The sequence below is a fragment of the Grampus griseus genome, assembly GCF_964374135.1.
Source record: "Grampus griseus genome assembly, chromosome: 15".
NCBI classification, from domain to species: domain Eukaryota; kingdom Metazoa; phylum Chordata; class Mammalia; order Artiodactyla; family Delphinidae; genus Grampus; species Grampus griseus.
Genome location: NC_139009.1, coordinates 28461869 through 28485760, shown reverse-complemented (window position 1 = coordinate 28485760; position 23892 = coordinate 28461869). Strand labels below are relative to the sequence as shown.

The 23892-nt window shown below is 41.5% G+C and overlaps 1 protein-coding gene across 2 annotated transcripts in view; it reads right to left on the bottom strand.

Moving 5' to 3' along the window:
- CRIM1 (cysteine rich transmembrane BMP regulator 1) overlaps positions 1-23892 on the bottom strand; it is a gene marked incomplete at its 5' end in the record, with an annotated part of 206515 nt that overhangs the window by 93771 nt on the left and 88852 nt on the right. Inside the window, 2 exons of one of the 2 annotated variants that reach the window (XM_082671722.1) lie at positions 15014-15134; positions 16188-16430. In XM_082671722.1, the coding sequence (XP_082527848.1) occupies positions 15014-15134; positions 16188-16430 (364 nt within the window). The remainder of the gene's footprint in view (positions 1-15013; positions 15135-16187; positions 16431-23892) is intronic. The other variant, XM_082671723.1, reaches the window with a different exon arrangement.

The following is a 23892-nucleotide window of genomic DNA, read 5'->3' as shown; positions in this document are numbered from 1 at the left end:
AAACGTACCCAGGAAAGTGCAGGGAACACAGAAGCCCTCAACACCTGTTAGCTATTTTATGTATATCATTATAAACCGGAAGCTTCCGGGTCTATGTGGAGGCAGCAGTTTCAACATCCTGACCTCGCTTGATCTTTTGGAATCCAGTGACCCTTGCTGCCCCTCCACTTCGGCCACTTACTTTACTAGCCACAGCAATCTCAAATTTCAAGTCAGATATCCTAGTCGCCGAGCACAACGGTTCATCCCTCCTTCCAGGTCTCTCAGGCCCAAGCTCCCACTGCACCAACCCTTCAACCTCCCGGAGACATCTACTCCCAAATCTCTCCCTTTTCTTCTTAGCGTGGGCCTCATCCTGATGGTAACTCCTTAACAATACAGCCCAAACCCATGGCGTTTTACCTGAGTCACCACCTTCATGATACTTCTAAATTTCCTGCCCCTTTAACCTCCATCCATATCTTGTCTCTCAACACCAACCCCAAGTCAGTTACACCCAGAGATGGCAAACCTGTCTTCATTCAAAGGGAAGTGGGATGTTGCAGACAACTCTGGAGGGCCTGTGCCCTCTGAAGGGGCTTCACTGCTCACCTCATGCAGAAACGCACAGTGTTGCTATACCTTTCAACTGCTCAAGAGAAGCCAGAGTTTTAAGTCAAGCATCCCAGGTTTTAAATGCTGATGACTAATTTAAAGATGGCAAAAAAAAAAAAAAAAGGCAAATCAAAGAAAACATGTCTTGGGGTCAAATTCAGCCCAAAGGCTGCCAACTGCAAATACACAAGTTGTTGATGACTGATGGAGAGAAAAAAAAAAAAAGGGTACACACTCAGCAGTAGCTATTCCACCTCTTCAACACTGGAGTCCCTCACCTGTCCAAAGACCTCCATTCATCCCTAAGGATCATTCTGCCAACTAGAGGCACAAAGAGCTGATGCTGTGTGTATATGTGTGAGTAGGGGAGTGTGAGTGGGCACAGATGGGAAGTGTCCATCAAACAAGGGGATGTGGGGATGGAGGGAAAGACATTCCAGGAAGAGGAAAGAACCTACTCACATCTACAGGGCAAGAAAGAATATAGTGTTTTAGGTTGGAGCAAATGGTTCAGCCACCAGGAGCATACGCTGTGCTGGGATTTGGGACTGGAGGATACTGTGGGGGAACTTGCAGGAGACATGGCTAGTGAGATGGGCCAGAGCTGGTTAACAAGGGGCCTTGCATACCATACTAAGAAGTATCTTTAATTGAAAGCAATAAGAAAGTAATAAATATCTTGAACAAGTGATGGAGTCTTGCCAAGGGATGATTATCTAAGAAAAAAACCAACACTGTCATGAATTCCATTTTTCTTGAATCATAAAGATAGGCAGGATTAGTGGTAATATTTTTTCCTTTTTCTTTTTTCTTTTTACTGAAGTGTAGTTGACTTTTTTTTAAAAACATCTTTATTGGAGTATAATTGCTTTAAAATGTTAAGTTTCTGCTGTAAAACAAAGTGAGTCAGCTATACGTATACATGTATCCCCATATCCCCTCCCTCTTGCATCTCCCTCCCACCCTCCCTATCCCACCCCTCTAGGTGGTCACAAAGCACTGAGCTGATCTCCCTGTGCTATGCGGCTGCTTCCCACTAGCTATCTGTTTTACACTTGGTAGTGTGCATATGCCATTGCTACTCTCTCACTTCGTCCCATCTTACCTTTCCCCCTCCCCGTGTCCTCAAGTCCATTGTCTATGCCTGCATCTTTATTCCCGTCCTGCTCCTAGGTTCTTCAGAACCTTTTTTTTTTTAGATTCCATATATATGTGTCAGCATACGGTATTTGTTTTTGTCTTTCCGACTTACTTCACTGTGTATGACAGAATCTATGTCCATCCACCTCACTACAAATAACTCAATTTTGTTTCTTTTTATGGCTGAGTAATATTCCATTGGATATATGTGCCACATCTTCTTTATCCATTCATCTGTCAGTGGACACTTAGGTTGCTTCTGTGTCCTGGCTATTGTAAATAGAGCTGCAATGAACATTTTGGTACATGACTCTTTTTGAATTATGGTTTTCTCAGGGTGTATGCCCAGTAGTGGGATTGCTGGGTTGTATGGTAGTTCTACTTTTAGTTTCTTAAAGAAACTCCATATTGTTCTCCATAGTGGCTGTATCAATTTACATTCCCACCAACGGTGCAAGAGGGTTCCCTTTTCTAGTGGTAATGTTTTAAGTTGCAAGACACATTAAAAGTTTAAAAATCAATGACCACAATAGCCTAGAATGCCCTTTCCTCTTTCTCCATCTGGTGAACTCTGACTCATTCTTAAAGACTGAGCTCAAAAGTCAAATCCAACAGTTTTCCAAATAGGATCTCTTTGCTCTGTGAGCTTACTGTTTTTTGCACACTTCTATCTCTAAAGCACGTAGCCCTCTAAATTGCATTGTTTTCTACATGTTTGCCTTTCCTTTATTTATTTATTAATTTTAACATCTTTATTGGAGTATAATTGCTTTACAATGGTGTGTTAGTTTCTGCTTTATAACAAAGTGAATCAGCTATACATATACATGTATCCCCATATCTCCTCCCTCTTGCATCTCCCTCTCACCCTCCCTATCCCACCCTTCTAGGTGGTCACAAAGCACTGAGCTGATCTCCCTGTGCTATGCGGCTGCTTCCCACTATCTATTTTACATTTGGTAGTATATATAAGTCCATGCTACTCTCTCACTTCGTCATAGCTTACCCTTCCCCCTCCCAGTGTCCTCAAGTCCATTCTCTACGTCTGTGTCTTTATTCCTGTCCTGCCCCTAGATTCTTCATAACCATTTTTTTAAGATTCCATATATATGTGTTAGCATACGGTATTTGTTTTTCTCTTTCCAACTTATTTCACTCTGTATGGCAGACTCTAGGTCCATCCACCTCACTACAAATAACACAATTTCGTTTCTTTTTATGGCTGAGTAATATTCCATTGTATATATGTGCCACATCTTCTTTCTCCAAAGAAGATATACAGATTGCCAACAAACACATGAAAGAATGCTCAACATCACTAATCATTAGAGAAATGCAAATCAAAACAACTATGAGGTATCACCTCACATGGTCAGAATGGCCATCATCAAAAAATCTAGAAACAATAAATGCTGGAGAGGGTGTGGAGAAAAGGGAAACCTCTTGCACTGTTGGTGGGAATGTAAATTGATACAGCCACTATGGAGAACAGTATGGAGGTTCCTTACAAAACTAAAAATAGAACTACCATACGACCCAGCAATCCCACTACTGGGCGTATACACTGAGAAAACCATAATTCAAAAAGAGTCATGTACCACAATATTCACCGCAGCACTATTTACAATAGCCAGGACATGGAAGCAACCTAAGTGTCCATCGACAGATGAATGGATAAAGAAGATGTGGCATGTATATGCCTTTCCTTTGGATGGTAAGCTCCTTGACATCAGTGTCTACATCTTATTCCTACAAGGTTAGCATAACATCCAGCACATGATAAACACTCGAATATTTGTTTTCCACACAGACTAAAAACACTGTAGGATTCTGATGCTAGGACTTGCCACAGCTTAACTATCTATAAATTTAACCAAAAGCATATACTGTGGTAGGCAATGATGAGATTGAGACTTACAAGGTGCAACCTTGTCCTCAAAAAAGTACACAATCTAATGTCTTAGGAAGTGTCGTAAGAGTCTTCAAGAATCCATGATCTAGTTATGGAGATCAGAGTACTCCCATCATCTTATCGTGAGAGTCATGACATACAAACAAAGGCAAAATCAGGAAAGGTTCATTTAAAATGCACTTGTCTGTGCGATACATTCACAAGAGACTAACTGAGCATCAAGTCCAAGAGAAACCAGCTGCCTCCACCTTCAGGGTTGCAGTCAAGCAGTTAAACATCTGCTGGGCAAATATAACCCTGAACCCTCTGCACTCTGTGTCCACACAGTAGTGAGTCTTATCACTTACATCCCACGTAAAGGTGCAGATGAAGAGTAAAATATAGTACACCAAATTTGGGGTTGCTTCTGGCATTTCCAGAAGAGGTAGGATTTGAATATGCTAGATTTGTTTATTAGTTACGTAAATAGCCTCACAAAACATTTTTGCAGAACTGTCTGGAGCTGTTCTCCCGTTCAGCTGTGTCATGATGATGATGATTTCAAATGAGGGTGGGTGGGGAAAGCCCTCTGAGGTTCAATATTATCCAGGCTGTGCATTCCACTTTCCAACTTAATCGAAAGTCTTATGGAATTCAGCTGAGTTATTCTCTTTGCGGGAGAGTCAGAAGGCCGTGTCTTTATCATCTGCTGATGGCCAGGCTCACTCAGATCAAACTGAAAGCCTCTGAGTGAGAGCCCTGAGCTTTGTTTCAGGACTGAAACAAATATAAACTAAGACTAGACACTGGTCTAATGCATGGTGAAACGCCAAAGACATAAGGCACTAGTATAGGAAGTACAGGGCTTCCACATCTGAAGTGAATTATTGACAAATTAAACTCTCTACTAGGGAGATAGTTCATCTCCAATGGGCAAGGGCTTTACTTCTAGGAAAGCATATTTTCTTCATTCTGGGGATAAGTCCAATAATAACATGGAATTCCTACAATTATTTTGTTTTAAAAACATCAGAGTTTAATATAGACTCTGGCTTTTTTCGTCATGAGTTGACTTGCTCTTTTGGGCCAAAAATTACTGTGACAGAGGGCAACAGAATAGATGTTCTTTTCTTAGTTGAGAAAGAAGGGCTTCAAATATATTTCCAAATTTTTCTGCATGTGTTTAGAAACAGAGAGAATGCTACCATGACAGCATGTCAAGAGTCAGGAATGTTTTAAATCTGTGCTATGCTAACCCATATTTTACATATTGGATAACTTAATTTTATTTATTCCCCAAAAGCAGCTGGATAATTATTCAAATTAAAGGGAACAACCAAAAAGTGAACTGAATTAGAGATATTTGTCTACTAAAAGATTAATCTTACCAAAAAACCCCCAAAACTGTTATTAAGTGCCGTCTTCTTCAAGACAAGGTCTTGGGAACAGATGGACATGATAATTCATTACAAGATTCTTAATTTGATAAAGTACTTTTGAAAATGAATATTCAGGGATAATTTCCACTGGTTAGTTTCCATAAGCATGATACATGCAACTTAATTACTTAGCACACTGTTAAGAGCATAGGGATCTACAATAACTGTTATTTGATGATCTAAAGAACTTAACACCATCTCAAAGAACTAAGGGGGGGCTCCCTGAGCTTTGAAAAGGAACCTGCCTTTTCTGAACCACATGCAGGAAGTTTCTGGCTTTGACATCCGTGTCTGGTTGGGCTGATGTGCCCTGTGATGACAGTCTTGTCCTCTGTGTTCCTGACCCTTGTGTAATCCTCCCGCCCACCCTCTGGCCCCTCAACACCCTCCTAAAGGCGTCAAGCAGCAGAATGATAGGCTGAGGCTCTGGAGTCAAGACTTGACTGGGGAGCTCTGGAAAGCTGAATCACCCAAGTGTAAGTGTAGCAGCAAAGTCTTGACACTGTCCCTCCAAGACTATTACTCAAAAGCGGAGAGATGTTAATGGAGCAGAGGGATACAATGGGACTTCTCTGTAAGATCATACCTGTAGATTCCAAGCTTTGAAACTACAGGCAAATATGGAGGGATATGAAAAATGATCATCAGTGATTCTGTGTGTGTGTGTATGTGTTCCCTTCTTATTACCTTCCAAAGGTCTGCGACTTTTCTGAGACTGGCGGAGGTAATATTTGTAAGGTAATGAGTTCCTTCAAGCCTTGTCCCTATCTTATTCATTACCACCAAGCCCAGTGTTCTCTGTCTTCCATGAGGTTCTCAATGAGTCTTGGCCATTTAACTGAGCATTTCCAAATCTGCACCTTGTTTTCACTCACTGTAGCTTTGTGGTTAGATTAATTTTTTTTAATTAATTAATTTTTGGGGGGCTGTGTTGGGTCTTTGTTGCTGCGCGCCGGCTTTCTCTAGTTGCGGTGAGCAGGGGCTACTCTTTGTTGCGGTGCACAGGCTTCTCACTGCGGTGGCTTCTCTTGTTGCGGAGCACGGGCTCTAGGCGCGTGGGCTTCAGTAGTTGTGGCACACGGGCTCAGTAGTTGTGGCTCACGGGCTCTAGAGCGCAGGCTTAGTAGTTGTGGCGCATGGGCTTAGTTGCTCTGCAGCATGTGGGATCTTCCTGGACCAGGGCTCGAACCCGTGTCCCCTGCATTGGCAGGCAGATTCTTAACCACTGCACCACGAGGGAAGTCCCGTGGTTAGATTAATTTTGCTGTAACTCAAGCGCTTCTGAAAGGAAAAGACAACCTGCCAAAGATTCCATTCTGTTGGCTTCAGCAGGGATGAGTCAATTTCAGGCTATAAATTCTGAAACCCCGGAAAGCTTTTCTAAATATCTACATCCAGTCACAAGAAACATCGTGCAGCAATCTGCTAAGACTATTATTGTAATACAATACAGTACCAACAAGACAAATTTTCTTGAGAGCACAGAGAAATCAGGATGGAGGAATGGGAACTAAGCATCCTAGATTTTCAACCTGAAGCAGCTGAGTATGACTATCTAGATGTTGTGGTAAAGGAAAAAAAATTCATGACCTTCGTTCTGGTCATGGGCTGTATATCTGATGTATCTTTCTGATACAATAGGGTTAGGCATCCTTCCTTTTTTCGTTTCCTTTCCTGGAATTACAGTGTTTGTAGCTGTTATAATATGACACAGTATGAGTGAGAAATTGTCTTCTAAGGTCAATGTCTTACAAGACAGAAATAAAACTGAGGCTCAAACAAAGAAAAGGGAACTTAGCTCAGTAGACCATTTTTTATTTTAAGAGACAGAAAGAAATGGTGTAATCATAAAGTTAGGAACAGAATCTAAACCTCTTCCACAAATATAATGGTCTCTGTGTGTATATACAAGTTAGTGTGAAATAAAGAAAAATGCAATAAAAATATGGAGACGCTGCATAAAGAGGAGTGACAGGGAAGAGAGACAAAGACAGACTTTACCTTAAGGGAAGTGGGGTAGCAATAGCTGGGGAAAGACAGGTACAAATACTGGTGTGGGAGCCAGCCAGCAGCCATGCACAGGCTGATGGGAGTTCATGGTGGTGAGCATGCAGGGGTACGAGGATGCCACACCCAGCACGCTCCCCACAACGTACCCAGAAAGGCAGGCGGACAGGCAGAGATATCCACATTCTATGAGAAAGCAGCTTAACACAGTAAGTCCTTATCTTACGGATTCAGCCTTTGGCCACACAGTCTCTGCTCCTGCTATATAAGGGGCTATCTATTTACAGATATTAAAAAAAAACAACAACAACTAACTAGCAATTTTCAACTAGCCATTAACCAACAGGCAATCTATTTCGTTGGATTACCACTCAGTTTTCACAATTCAACCAGTTCTGAGCATCCTGGTTTAAATTATTAGTCTAAGAAAAAATTATTATTTCATTTTGCCTTTCCTATTTTTTTTAAAAGAAAATGGAAAAAAAAGAAAAAGTAACCGTAATTCTTTTATGACTTCCTTTGGACTTTATCCGCTTCATGATGAAAACCATATATCTCTCCCATTATCTTCTGAGTTCTGGGATTTTCTAAAATTTCCCTTCTCATTTCTTTCTCAGGAGTCTCCTATCACCAGCAGATTGGGGTGTTTTTTTTTTTCCCCTCTCTAAAGGGTTTGGGAAAAGTCAAAAAATTTAAATTTAAGTAGAAGCTACTTTTGAGATCATCAAATCCCTCCTCCCCTCCTTCTCTCTCAGGTAAGAAAACAGACCCAGATGTTGTGAGGCTTGTCCAGATTCATGCAGAAGTGGACCTGGATTCTAGAACTCAGTATCCAGGCACAGGTTTTTTCTGCATAGCACCAGGTGACGTGTGAAGGAGTATTCTTTAGCTGCTGAACGGTCTACTCACATGTACACATTTGCCCACACACTACACTGTAAAAGCAAGTGTATGACATGGAATGTTAGGTCCCCTGAGTGGTGGGGCCGGAGAGGGGCTTTGGGGAGTGAGCTCAGGACCACAGCAGTGCGGTGCTAGCTGGTGATCTGTGCTCACAAAGCCTGGCTCTGCCACTCAGCGGGCAGGACCCTTCCTGAAACGGGAGAGCCGTACAACCTGCCTCCTGTGGGTGGGGCAGCGCTGGGATTCAGGTTCAGCTACATTTTCACTGGAACTGTACTCAGAATCTCATGTGCTCAAGACATTCTATTAAACGTTTCAGAGAAAACCAAAGTCACATAACAGTCAACATTTTAGCCTACAGATAATCTAAAATTTTTAATTACTTTGGACTAAGAAGAAAAAGTTAAAAATGCTTCCAAATCTTGATTTAAGAATAAAAGAGGATTTTCAGTATAGTCTCAGAAAGCAAGAGATATAAATGTTCTGGATATAGGTTCTGGAAGAGAATCAGACCCTTTAGTCAGAGAGAGGCTGCAGACAGGAGAGAGCTTGGGAACCTGGCTTGATACACTGCACACAACCCAGGAGAAACCCTATTTTAAGTTTTTCAACGTTATAAACACTGACTTAATTTATTTCCACCTCAAAATAACTGGATTGGACTTTTCTAAATAACTATTAAGGAATGGATATTTAGAGACAGAAATTGAAAACAGAATGTTTCAGAACAAAAAGTTGGGGACAAATCTCATTAAAATAAATTTAGAATGGGTGACTGTCAATAACATATTATATTCATTCATCTTCTTAATAAAAACATAAGAACAGTTACATAACAAAGCAAAAGGCATAAGGATATTGAAACACTCATTTGACTTACGGTAAAAGGGAATACAGTAAAGGTATTACTTTTTAGATTTTTAACTAGTTGACTTCTCCCCTGTGAACCTGTATCTAAAAAGCCTGGTGAAAAATTACAGAGGCAAAGAGAAAACTCTGTAAAATGCAGCACATACATCGGGGATAGCAAAGGGTAAGGAGTGCAGAGAAAAAACAAAACAAAACATGATCTGGGAGCTTTCTTCTTAATAAACAGTCTAAGCTGGCCGACACAGGAGGACATGGGATGCACAGAGGTACAGCGCAGGCTGGATCTACCCTCCAACCACACCTGGTGGGTATATTTCTCTCAGACAACTATCCATTCCAGAATCAACCATTACCAAGGGAATTACTATGTACATCTTTGAAAGTTTGGTTTTTTTTCTGTTTGTTTTAAAAATTGACCTGGTTTTATCAGGCAGTCTTATGGCGTCCAAAAATGGCATTCCCTGTTGTGTGATGAGAGAAAACCAAGATTAACTAGATAGTCACAACATTCCATAAGGAGAGGAGTTAAAAATAATGACTGGCTAAATGATGCTTAAAGTTGAGGTGGTGCTCAGAGGCTCCTAAATCATTTATCTACTCCCAGGTGAACTGCTGACTGGCAAGTGAAGGGAGCAGCAGAAACAGAGCAGCTGAGAGAAAGGAGGGCCCTGAGTCCCAGGGCCAGAAGGACATTTAGTCTTTGGAAAGAAGGTCGCAGAGCTGCAACACTCCACCAACGTTCGACCATTAGAAAATGAAACCTAAGGAGGCCCCTATTTTGATGACATGTATGTTATGGTGGATTAAAAATGGTCACAGGGCTTCCCTGGTGGCGCAGTGGTTGAGAGTCCACCTGCCGATGCAGGGGACACGGGTTCGTGCCCCGGTCCGGGAAGATCCCACATGCCACGGAGCGGCTGGGCCCGTGAGCCATGGCCTCTGAGCCTGCGCGTCTGGAGCCTGTGCTCGGCAACGGGAGAGGCCACAACAGTGAGAGGCCTGTGTACCGCAAAAAAAAAAAAAGTCACAAATTCTTCGCAGCTTCTCCCATCAAGAGGTGGAATCCACTGCCCCACACTTTGAACCAAGGCTCTCCCTGTGAATTGCTTACACTATCAGAATGCAGTGGAGGTCATGCTGTGTGACTTCCAAGTTCTTGGTCTCTTTTAAGGCTTTGCTGCTTCCTCCCTTGCTTCTGCCATCACACAGAGGAGCCAGGATGAAGGACCACACAGGGGGTGACAGGCGTTTCCAGCCAGATATGTGAGAATGATGCCACCGTAGACCATCTAGCCCCAGATGACCCACCAGCCTACAGAAGAACCTCCCAGTTAAAACACTGAGGCATGAGAAATAATAAATCTTCATTGTTTTAAGCAACTACTTTTGGGGGTGTCTTGTTACACAGCAATGTGTAACTGAAACATGGGTATATTGTGTTAATATGTACTATGCTGATATAAACAAACATGATGGTGAGATATAAATTCATATTCTTTAATATATTTCCTGAACTTAAAAACAACAAAAGAACATTGTACAAAACAAAAAACAAAAAAACTGCACTGGAGAGTATAGGGCTTTGAATCAAAGAACCTGGGCTGAAGACTTGGACCTGCTTTGTCCCTTGTACCAAAAAACATTTGTGATCTTGCACAAGTCACTTATTCTCTCAACCTCTGTTTTCATATCCATAAGTTTCTCATGGAGTCAGAAAGATGACAAAATGAGGGCAGCAAAAGTAAAAAATGCTTTGTAAACAGCAAGGTACAAGTTTAAGCTGTCACTGTTACTGCCACCTAGATGTTACTTAAAGACTTTCCTGTTTTTCCTTCCCTGCAAAGACATCATTTGATTTGACATAACTTTCTCTTTGTGAGTTTCCTTTTCCATGGAGGCACTGGCATGCACACATGCACACATGTACAAAGGGTCTTGCAAAGACCATGAGGTGTCATGAGCCCCATGGACAGTCCCATTTTTCCTTTTTGTCATCATGCAGGGTTCAGGCCCAGTTTAAGGCCCAGAGCCACTAAGTCTCATTCCTTTTCACTATCTCCTGAAAGGTATGATGAGCTGCCATACACCTCACAACATATTCTAGCACCAACAGAAGAGAAGAGGATGAAAAGAATTAGCAGAGTGCTTGGACACCTAAACCAAGTTGAGGGAAGGAAGACTTTAAAATGATAATTCTATCACAAAGAATTATATCTAAACAGGATGAAGTTTAGGAGAAAAGACAGCAAAAGAGGGGACAATGAAGGATGGGCCATTAAGAAAACACAGAGACTCAGCAAGGGGAGAAGGACTAACGTATCCTTAGAAAGGGCAGAGGTGGGTGGGAGAACCAGTACTTGTCAGGCATGGAAGTGGAAAGAGATATCCATGCACCATAAGGACATCTGGAGGGGAGTATCTATCACTTGGAAGAGCTCAGCTCATGTTCCATGAACGAATGAATAACTGAATGAATAAATGAACTGAGAACAGGCAACTCAAAAGAAAATTCACCAAGTGAGCAAGTACTTACACCCAAACAGGGCAGTCAGGGGCCTTAATGGGTGACACAGTCTCACTGGGAATGGCAATTCCATTTGGATGGTAATGAAGGAGGGAGGGATTTATTCTTTAAGATGAGGGCAGAATGTCCACAAATTCCTTTTTTAGTCTATGCAAATATAATAAGTCCTACAAAAAAGGGGCTGTGACTTCCACCTAAGGTAAACCTCTAATGCTAAAGTTTCCAATATTTTACCTTACTCTGTCCTGACTATAAAGGGCTTTTCCCCCTGAATTCGCCACACAATCAGTTTTGATCTCAAATGGCTCTAATTTCTTAACAGTGCTCTTTATAAATACGCTGGTAAAGGTCAAGTCATCATAACAGGGCTTTGCATATTCTAAAATGCTCTTCTTTATACCTAATCACGGTCTCAAAGAGAAAACCTTTGACGTGGATCACACACAACGATAAAGTTGGGTAGTTTTCTTCTCTTAAAATACTACCAGTATTACAACATATGAGGCTCTCTTCTTTTCATTTCCACTTTCACGTGATTGTTTGGGTTTTTATTCTCTTATCAAAGTATGACCTGTCTGTCATCCTCCTTAATAAGTGGGAACCCATTTAATATGCTCAACTAGGTTAAGTCACAGTCTGAGTGTATTCTGCATTACTGATTCATTCATAATTAATGCATACACAGAGGAAAAGAAAGAAGACACAATTCCTGACCTGTAGAAATGTCCTTTAGCTGGTGAGACAAGACTTTACCCATGTTAACAGTTACATAACAATGCAAGGAAGTATATGATTAATTGGCAACATGGACAGGATATGTTGGGAGTACCTAGGGAGTGAGACGGGTGTTGGCTGAAGAACAAAGACCTTGTGGATAAAGTAGAATTTAACTGGGAGTCCTGCAGGATGAACAATACTATTAGAAAAGGTAGAATGGAGAGATAAAGACATCTCATGCTTTGAGAGGTGAGCCCAGTGCTTGGAGTGGAGGATTTCTGCAATACTGAGGACTGGCCATAAAGAAGGGGGTTGGGGGGAAACTGCAAGGGTTTTATAGTGAGACAAGGAGTGGTATTACCACCTAATGGCAGGAAGATAATTTTTCTCTTCCTCAACATATAAGTCATCATGGCCAATAGTGGGCCTGTTCATTCATTCATTCATTCATTCACTCATTCATAAATGTCGGTTACCATTTTATATCAAGTCCTGTTCTATGTACCAGAGGCTATAAAATACTCCCTTCCCTGAGAAGCACAGAGAGTAGGAGAGACTGACCAAAAAAACCCAATGATTTCCATGTATTATGAAAAGGGCTATGATAAAGAGACACAGGGGGAAAAAAAAAAAGAGATACATGGGAATTAGATTACAAGGGAGCAGAGGAGAGACACCTAAGTCATCTTTAGGGGCTGAAGACTGAAAAACACTTCAAAGAGAAGGAAATGTAGTCCTGAAAGAGGAGAAGTTTGTAGAAGGGGAAGGCAATCAGGGAAGAGCCCACTGCAAATGCAAAGGCCCAGAGCTCGAGACAGCTTGGGGGATGGAGGGAATCCAGTTCAGGTGGGAACACAGGATGCATGTGGAGAAGGGGCAGCAGGGGAGGAAGGGTCACTGACTATTTAAAATACAGGAAACCAAAGAGCTGTGAGAACTTATCTCCCCCTGCAAATAATTTACCCTGGGATTTTTGGATGGCTTCCTTCTCCATGCTTCCAATTTCTTCATTAGAGCCCTTTAACTGAATATCCTTTGGTTCTGAATGCCAAAGTCAAAATTAGGTCAATACGTAATAATCACCCTAAGGTTTATGTTTACCAGACTCACGGAAGCTTGGGGATAAAAACGGAAGGCTTCTACTTGAACCTCCTTTCCAAGGTAACATTTCTTCTAAGCATTCCTGGAAGGTGGCCATCCAGACGGAAAGAAATCTCTCCGGCCCCAGGGAGCTCAGTTTATCTCAGGAAGCAGCCCAGTGCATGACTGTACATCATTAGTTGTAAGAAATTTTTTTCCCTTAAATTGAAATTAAGTATGTCTTCCTGTTGCTTCTATCCATTTCGACCCCTTAGAGTGAAAAACAGAGCCTGCTGTGCCTCCTACATACAAATGGTGCTATGTTACATTTATAACGGTGAGTTGAGAAATGTCCCTTTTGCTCTCTACAGGTCTTGTTAATTGACAACTGGCTTAGTTTTGATTAATGAGATGGTCTTAATATCATGTGCCACCTTCCTTTCCATGAAGACCTTGAAGGGACATCTGTCACTGTTAGTAATACTCCATTTTCCTCCTTTACTGACCAGTAATACCTTATGTTTGCACAGTACTTCAACCCTTTCCAAACATCTTCACATAAATTATCACAACGCAGTGTCGTAAGAAAGTGCTACGCCACTGTATGTTACCTTCACAAAAATTTCTGCACCTGTTTTGTGATGCACTATAAAGGATAGGGCAAGTCCTGTAAAATATGTCTGAGAGAATCCTACGGTTTCTGACACAACAGTAGCTAGTAAATGTCAAAGAATTAACATGTTTTAAGAGAAGGAAGAAGAAAAAAGTAGTTATCAGAACAAACTCTGGATGTCTACTTCAATCATGGACAAATGACTGATACTTTCCTTAACTACAGACCATACACATTCCTACCTTAGCAAACTATTTGTTTAATCACAATTACTCATGCAACAAACACAGATGCTAAGTGCCTGGCACAGGGACTGAGGGAGAGAGAGCATAGATATGGGGTTAAGGAAGGTACCATGTTAACTCTGGATATTAAATGTAAAGCAAAAGTTCAAAGAAATGACATGGCTTAGTCAAAATCATGACTTAGTGACCTGGGAAATATGGAGGGGAGGACCTGGTAGGGAAGAGGGGAGGGCACTCAACAGGGGAAATAGAACGTAAACCCCATGATTCCAAGCACGGTCTTTCCCAAAGCAAAGCACAAAGTACCAGCTCTACGGTGGTGCTATGAAGACTGTCAAGGATGGGGGGCCTGGGGACCCTTGCGTTCTGGAGTAAGTCTGGCCCTGCAGGGTTAAGGGGATGTCCGGCTACTAAGACTAAACTGACAGCAGCTTTTTCCCCATCAAGCCAAAGAGAGATGTGCTTGTTCCTCCAGAAAGCATTATAGGAATTTAAACTCCTTGTTGCCTCAGCAAGTTATAGGTCTGGGTAGAGGTGTGATTGCAAACGTCAAGGATCCCTGGGGAGCAATTCTATGACGCATGCAGTGTTTCACCCCGTTGGAAACAATGGTTAAACACCTGTAAGATTCACTGCACAGGATAAAATGACATGCCCACTATGGATCGATACCTTGCTGCCTCCTCGGCTCCAGACTGAGGGACACACGTGCCTGTTTAGTTTGCAGCCTGCAAAAGTGCACAGGCACCCCAACCTGAGGAACCTCTAAGGATTAGGGACTTAACCTGAGGACAGTTGACTTTGGCCCCAGGAACGATACATGGAACTACCAAGTCATAGTAACCGTTCAGTGATTTCTCCATAGAAACAGGAGGATATTAGGGTTCTCTGACCCTTGGAGAAAACAAACGGCATGCCTGAAACCGTGCCTTTCGTGATGCTAACACACAGGACAGAGGAGAAAGCGTAAAAAACGAATGACGGACCGACCTTGTTGGCAGGGTGCAGCAACCGTCCGCTGTGAGTCTGACTTGAGTTTCATAGCTGTCCAGGGGGCACACGGCCTGCTGAACGGAGGGACACTCCACAGTGCTGCAGTCCACGCTGAAAACTGGGGGGCAAACAGAGGCACCATTCACCGTTACGTTTCCTTGCATTTTGAGTCCCCAAACGAAACACTGGCTCTTCAAATTTTTGTAGTCTCCTTGCTTCCTGGAAACCCTGTCTTAGCACTGGCATTTTCATTTCCATCAACGTTAGAGAACTGTAATATGACCCCAATCTTCTGTTCAAGAAAAGAAGGGAACAAGACACTGAAGAGTTAAGATGCAGACACAGAGAAAGACAGAGAGTTAAACCAGTGGTGGTTCTGGGGATGGTGACGACCAGCCCAAGGCATTTCTGATGAAACAGCTCAAGAGACGAACAAGGGCTTGCTTGGCTTGAGCATTTACCAAGCAGTTAAAAAAAATCTGACCCATGGTTAGAAACTTTGGAAGAGGAAACCTCTGCAGTCCAGACCTATTCACAGACCACATCAGAAACGCAGCCACAAGAACAGAGATGTTAGAAATACCATAGATCCAGAAACAGCTGGGACATGACTACAAAACAAATGTGGCAAAGAAGTTGAGTAAACAGTCAAAGATGACTTAGCACATGCTATAAAGCTAACAGACGGATGGTGGGGAGCTGGCAAGGAGGAAGACTGGGGCTGAGTATTTCATTATAAAATGTCTGGCATTTTGATGCATATATTTATCTAAAAATAACTTTGTTTTATGTATGATGATTGTTTTTAAATGTAATACTTTAAAGTGACAGATATATCTGCAAATGAGGACGACGACCTCCTCTGGGGGAATGAAGCAGGCAACCACAGTACCATAAGTTTTAACCCTACGGCCCTCATCAAGCATACTTTGAAGGAAGAAAAAAGAAGAAGAGAAAAAGACAGGGTCCCTCTCTGAAGGCACTTCTGTACCAGTGGATTATCTGGTTCTCTGACTGGAGGGCAGAAGCCAGGCTGCCGTTAGCCCAGAGTAGCAAGTTTGCAGCGTCCCACTGTCAAGTGGCCAGGGTGGGGCGGGGGGCGGGGGAAGGCTGGCTGCTGCTGCCCTCTGATGCAAAGCAGCGAGGCTGCTGGGACCAAGCCCGTGCATACCTGGTTTGCACTCATAGAGGTCACAGCACTCTCCCGGCTTCCCTGAGGCTTTGGACACAAGTATGTTCAGGTATCCTGGCTGGCAGACTTTCCGCAGGCAGCCCGCGGGGTCGCACACGCAGCGGCTGGGGAGGGGGCAGCACTCCCCGGGGGGCGCGTAACCCTCGATCAGAACGGAGTCTTCAGGACAACGCGGAGAGAACTGGACTTCACAGCGGGCCTTGGAGCAATCTGGCTTCTCTTCTAAATGGGAGAGAAAGAGTTTAGCACAGGCCCAGGGGCAGCATGGGGCACTTTCCCCATAAGTGCAGGCAGCCCTGATGATAGACTAACTAACAAAGAGTACAGGAGGGACAGAAATCTGGTGAGAACCCTCAAACACAGCTAAGCCGCCCATGGAAATCTTTCCTGTGACCTGCTCATGACACCAGAGCAAGAGGTGGAAGCTGCCTTCTCCATCAGCCCGTCCCCTCCCTTGTGTTGAACAATCCATGTTCAGCACATAGACCAGGTGAAGAAAGGCGGAGGGAAGATGCCTATGTGACGCAGAGACTCTGAAAACCGGGCTCAGTCACTGACCAATGGAAAGATCTTTAAGTTTAAGAGGAGTTTTAAGGGCCGTTCTTTGAAAACAGTGTACATTTAAACACCAAAACAGGCCCACAAATACCTAATGGCTGCTTTGGGGACTGAAGACAAGATGCATGACAGTCACCACGGAGGAACTCGACCTCCAAGCTCTGAAATCTGAGGAGATGAACAGATTAAGATGATATGAAAGCTTTAGCAAGATGGATATTGAGGCCAAATTCCCATGTAATTTCCCGAAATGGCATCTGGTGTGTTTCTATCCCTAGCAGAAATCCATCAAATGTACCTCATTCTCCTTTCTACAGTATTATGTCACCAACCTATTGCTGCACTTCCATTTTACAGATAAGAAAAATAAATCAAGCAAAGCCCTAGCTTCTGGAGCCCCAGTCCATAGCTCAGTTTCTTGGTTTAAGCTTTTAAGAAACTTATAGCCACATTAGGCCCTTGTCAATTGCATTATTATGAACTGTCACCAAATCTTTAACCGTGGTCATTTTTAAGTCTTTTGTCATTTACAGACAGTTCTGGGTATACTCTGATGCTTTTGCACAAATGTTCCTATAAAAGGGTTTCATCTTCAAGGAATTCATGGAAAAGACTCTGACAAGTACAGGTTTCTGGTAACTGACTATAGTGCTGAACCAAATGAAGAAGCATTTTCAGAACTCTAATGGAAAACTGATGAATTCATAAAAGTGCTAACAAAAGATCAAGATAAAAAAAATTAATTACATGGGACTGAGTGAACTGATGAGGATGATTATAATTTTTGTGACTTTCTGTTTGAATAAAAAAAAAATCCCACAAGGACCCAGAGGCAAAAAATATACAAATCAATTTCACTGCAAAGTAAAGGAGCTGTTACTGTGGAGGATTACTGGACTGAATGTCAATATTATGACATAGCATGAGTGTGTTCCGTGTTTGGTAATTGCAATCATTGTTGCTTTTGTTGTGGTCATCCATTTACAATGCTTGGTGTCAGTCTATTTATCTCTTGTAAAAATAAAATATAGTGTGTGTGTGTGTGTGAAAAAAAAACGTTCTGGAGATGGATGGTGGTGATGGTTGCACAAACAATGTGAATGTACTTAATGCCACTGAACTGTGGCATTAATATGCCTTCACTTAAATATAGTGAAGAAGGCAAGTTTTACATTATGCATATTTTATCACTATTTTTTAAAATAAAGATACCTTTATTTTATAATAATACCTTTTTAAACTCAAAAAAAAAAAAAGAAAAGAGAAGTCTGAAATAAACCAAAAGCACATCATCATGGCCTCATGACCTTGAGTGGAAAGAGTTCGGAAAATGTTGGGTGAAAATAATGCCATGTCGTATTGGGGTACGTTCATAAGCTCTGTCTTTCCTAAAGTAAAATCCACAAAGAAGCACAAAGCAGGGTTAGATGCAAGAGGTCTCCTAGTTCAGCCTTCTAAACTAAAAATTTTAGTCTATTTTGTAGATAAAGAACCTGAGGCCCAAGAATTCAAGCGATGTGTCTAAGGTCAGTGGTAAAATTAAAGCAAGAATCCAAGCTTCCTTACTTCCAGTCCACTTAGCTCTTTATATTACAAAAGTAGGTCTATTTCCAAAATCAAGTGTCCCTCAGGTCATTTCTACCTTGATTGCTGTATCTTTCATTTCACCATCCATCTTCCTTGTGTAACTATTCTTGTCTAATCAAAAGATAGCACAGGAGAGCCTTCATACTCATAGTTCTAGTAAATTCATTAAAAAATATTTCTTGAGTGCCTGCTGTTCCAGCAGCCTGCGATACACCACAAGGAAAACAAACATAGATCCTGGCCCTTATACAGTTTACAATGCACTGGAGGGTGATATAAAATAAACAATAAATATTATAAATAAGCAAACTATATAGTAGCAGAGGGTGATAAGTGCTGGGTGGGGGAATAGAACAGAGCAAGAGGGAATTAGAGTGCATGGAAGAAGTGGGGGTCAGTTACAATTTGGTCGGGGGACTTCCCTGGTGGCACAGTGGTTAAGAACCCACCTGCCAATGCAGGGGACACAGGTTCGAGCCCTGGTCTGGGAAGATCCCACATGCCACAGAGCAACTAAGCCCGTGTGTCACAACTACTGAGCCTGCGTGCCACAACTACTGAAGCCCGCGCACCTAGAGCCTGTGCTCTGCAACAAGAGAATCCACTGCAATGAGAAGCCCGCAAACTGCAATGAAGAGTAGCCCCTGCTCGCTGCAACTAGAGAAAGCCTAAGCATAGCGATGAAGACCCAACACAGCCAAAGATAAATTAAAAAACAAACAAAAAACAATTTGGTTGGAACAGGCATCACTGGGAAGCTGATGTTTGAACAGATTTGAAGGAGTGAAGGGTGGGCCATGGAGATACTTGGGAGAAGAGCATCCCAGCAGAGGGCACAGCTACTGCACTCCTGCACGTCCCAAGAGGAGCAAGAGGCCAGTGTGGCTGCGGCAGGATATACAGAGGATACATATATCCAATTTTCATATTACAAGCCCAAGCAACTGTCTTCAGAAGAGAACACAATTAAGAGGAATTCCACTCCTGGATCCCCATCAGTGTGGGCAGAACAAATCAAAGAGCTGAGGAGGAGAAAGCAAATCGTGGCTGTATGGGTGATGGAGTGTGTAAAGCACACTGAGTAGATCTCTTATCTGTCAAACACAAACACATGGTCTCATAATTAATAAGAGTGCTATGACTTTAACTGCAAACAGAACTTAATTTCTGCTCTTGTTAATGTGCTGTAATTAACTTATTCTGTATCACATTCTATTACATTCTCATTCTAGAAAATATCTGGTATGTATAATCAGATTTTTAAAACATAAGCTTCAAAGAAAGATGTTTTCATTAAAACCCAACATATTAGATCTTCCTAGTTATTCTGCTCTTTAAGTTTCTTTTAACAGTCCCAACATTGTCACTGACTGATATGTATTTTGCAGCTCAAGCCCTGAGAGATTTATTTACTTCTGAAGACCTGCCTTAGTAACACACGTGGCATAAGGTACCACATAAGGTACCACATAAGAGGATTAAATCTTATAAATGCTTTTTCAACTTTTCTTAAGATTCATATTGGCTTTCCCTTTAATTTACTGATATAATCAATTAGTAGATTTTAAACCAGCCTCGTTTTCTTAGAATAAACCCTCTTTCTAAAGATCCAGCTGGGTGTGACTTCCTAACATTTTAAGATTTTTAGATTAATAAGCTTGAGTAATATTAGCCCGGAGCTCTCTCTTTTCGTGTGTGTGTGCTGGCCTCATCTGGTCTTAGTTCCAGAGTTATACTAACTTTTTCAATGACCTGTTTATCATTCTACCTCTTTCTCGGCTATGAAGCAGTTCATATACCATAGGAATTATCTATTCTTTGATGTTTTCATATAACTCATGAACCTATCTGAACTCAGTATATTTTTAAAGGAGGAAAGGACAGATTTCTTTGTTGGTTATTAGATTATTCAGGTGTTCCACCTTTTTTAGAATTATCTATACTAACATATATTAGAAATATATATAACATTTATATATATTAAGAAATATACACATTAAGAAATACCTCATTCATCTAGAGTTACAAATTCATTTCAGGCTTTATGGAGCAAGCTTTCTTTTTTGTGGTTTATGTGTTCATGGGTTCTCTCAAGTTTTTGAATCTCTTCCTTGTCTTTCAGATTGTTTACCTGGCTTTTCTCTAGGTTTAAAATTGATGCTTAGTTCACTTTCTCAGAAGTGTGAATAACTTTAATTATGATTTTAATACTTTAGCCAAATATTGCTAAAAATTGCTTTTCTCTAGGTTTAAAATTGATGCTTAGTTCACTTAGTTCACTTTCTCAGAAGTGTGAATAACTTTAATTATGATTTTAATACTTTAGCCAAATATTGCTTTGGTTATATTCTAATTTTTGATACGTCCTACTCTCAATGTAACTCATTTCTAATTCAGTTTTGATCTCTTCTTTAACTAAGGACTTTTTAGGACAGCGCTAATAAATTTCTGCATGGCTTTCCTTTTTCCTTTCTTTCTCCTTGGCTTTCCTTTTCAGTTTAATTTATAGTTTCACTGCCCTGTTGCCAGAAAATGTAGGCTATACAATTTTCTACTTCTGTTAATTTCTTGAGTTTATCTTTTGTTTTTGTTTTTTTGGCATGCGTGTATGTACATGTGGCCTATGGCCAACTTTTTGAATACACAAGTATTTGGAAAGGACATGTATTCTCTGTTTATTGAATCCAAACTTGCAAATCTATTAAATCAAGCTTAATTATGACATTCAGCTCACTTACATCTTACATTTTTTACCTGATTTCCAAGAAGAATCTATAAAAAATCTCCCACTATGAACCAGCAACTTCTCCTCATATTTCTAACAGTTTTTACTTTAATTTTTCCAGGATGTGTTGTTAAGTTCATGACTAGCAGGCAGAAGATTCAAGCCTGTTATACTGACTTGGCAAATTGTAAAGTGATGCTTTCAAAGAATTTAGATTTCTAAGATCTAAATTTTTTTTTATTTTGTAATCGTTAAGTGTCTTAGCTTTATTCTCCTCTTCATTCTACCCTCTATTCACTTTTCAACAGATAATCTAGAACACTCACCCAGCATCCTTCCCTTCCCCCATCATCAGCCTGTCACTTGAACCCAACTATGGTTACCATAGCATCAGGAATTGTTTTTCTAAAACCTTCTTTCTCAGCCTGTTTCTAAATAATTCTTGCAGTCGACTTCATTTATTCATCTGTGTCTCTACTCCATCTCTCTTCCATGGAGAAAATAAGGAGAAAACTACAGACACACCATATATTTTCTATCATTTAGAAGGCTTTTCTGACATTACCTCTGAATTTTAAATTTTATCCATTTGAAGAGAAGCCTCTCCTTACTCTTTCCCTATGATGTCTAACAAGTCTATATATAGTACTTAACTTAATTAACAACCTCTTCAGTCTGGTTGCCCCTTTGCAACTGGCATCTTAAAAAAAAAAAACAAAAACAAAAAACAACTGCCCCAGATATAGAAAGACTAAAGTGACAGGATCACTTGCAACAGAGGTAATTAAGGGAAATAAGCTAGTTTCATCATATTAATTATCTCTCTTTAAGAGGTTAGCCTCAAAATATTGACAGGGTCACCCAGTATTAAAGGGACTTTACAATAATAATGGCAAGTCTGTATCAATCCTAGTCACTTTAACCTGCATCTTGGCCAGTTGTAGACTTTTTCCAGGTCCATATGTCGACAGGAAAAGTAAAATCATGATCTACAAGCAGCAAATGCATTCAAGGGTTTTCTGCTTTAAACACAGATTTAAAGAAAACCAAAGACGAATGAAAAACTACTAAATGGAAAAAGAAAAAAAAAAGAAAAATTAGACTGCCAGATTCTCATTCTAGCTATTTAATTTCTGTAGAGCCTCCCACATCTGATACTGAAGCATTCTTCCTCTTTCAAAACCTCTTAAAATGGCCATTTAAAAATAACAGCAGGGCTTCCCTGGTGGCACAGTGGTTGAGAGTCCGCCTGCCGATGCAGGGGACACGGATTCGTGCCCCAGTCTGGGAGGATCCCACATGCTGCGGAGCAGCTAGGCCCGTGAGCCATGGCTGCTGAGCCTGCGCGTCTGGAGCCTGTGCTCTGCAACGGGAGAGGCCATAACAGTGAGAGGCCCGCGTACCGCAAAAATAAATTAAAAAAAATAATAACAGCAGATACGCTGCACACTTATTAATGGAAAAACAGGCCACGTAAAATGGACCAGTAAATTTAGAAAGGCAAATACAAAGTCAGTGCTGCTGGGTACTCTGTGCTTTGCTGAAATCTATCCCAATTCTCACGTATACATATACATGCACACAGGCAACCCATCATCATTCTGAGACAATTCTTGGGAGTTCCAACTATGGAGCTATTTTAAGGGAACTCAAATTTGGATTAGAATTAATATCACAGAATTTAGCAGATAGAACATAGAGTTAAGAGGAGAAGAGTCTGGGATCACTGTTTTCCCCATACCTTACTCTGGTAATCTCCCTCCTTTAAAACCTCACTCCTTTAGAATCTGAAGTCTTGCAGTAGCTATGGCATCAGCCTAGGGTATCACAGTGGCCACTAGGTGGTCCTGGGAGACACACCTCATGGTACCAGCTGAGATGCAATCTATGAATCCTTCCTTCACCCATTCATTCAGCACATATCTACTGAATGAGTTCCATGTGCCAAGGATTCTAGGCACAGGGCCTGGAGCAGGGAATAAAACAAAGTCCTTGCTTGCCTTCTTGGATTTACCATTCTAGAGGAGTAACATAATAAACAAAGAACTACACAGCATAATGCCAGACGGCGACAAATTCTTTGAAGCAGAATTGACAATACGACTGTAATGCACTGGCCAGGTGGGTGACGCAGGTCTCTCCTGAGGACATGGCACCTGCACGGAGACCTGAATGAAATAAGGGGGAAGGCAGGCAAACTGCAGGGCAAGGGTATCCCAGATGCAGGAAACAGCAAGAATAAAGTCTCCGACACAAGAACAAACCTACTCGCCACACAGAAAATATTTGTCTCATGATTGTTAAGAAGAAATCTGAATTAGTATAATTCACAGGTAAAAAATACCAGTAAAGACTTATAAGAAAAACATTTTGCTGGATGGTGTTTCTTATTAAGGATTCAATTCTCATGATCATGCTAGAGCAGTGAAGGAATATCTACCAGCTAGGCACCTTCTCCGTGAGGTGCCACGCCTCACCTCGTGCTCACACCCCTTCCCACTCCTGTGCGAAAGAGACGAAATCGGCATTGCTACTTGGCAGATGAGACAGGAACAGAGAGACTAAGAAACTTGGCCAAGGTCACAAAGTAAGTGGCAGAGCCTCCAAAGCACGAACTTCACACTAGTCCACAATGCCAAGAGCAAAAGTAACTTCAGCTTTCCTGGTATTTGTATGTTGAGTCAATGGCTACATTTTTGCTCAAGTATAGAATGCAAAAGTCATTTGCAGGGACTTCCCTGGTGGCATAGAGGTGAAAAATCGGCTTGCCAATACAGGGGGCACGGGTTCGAGCCCTGGCCTGGGAAGGTCCCA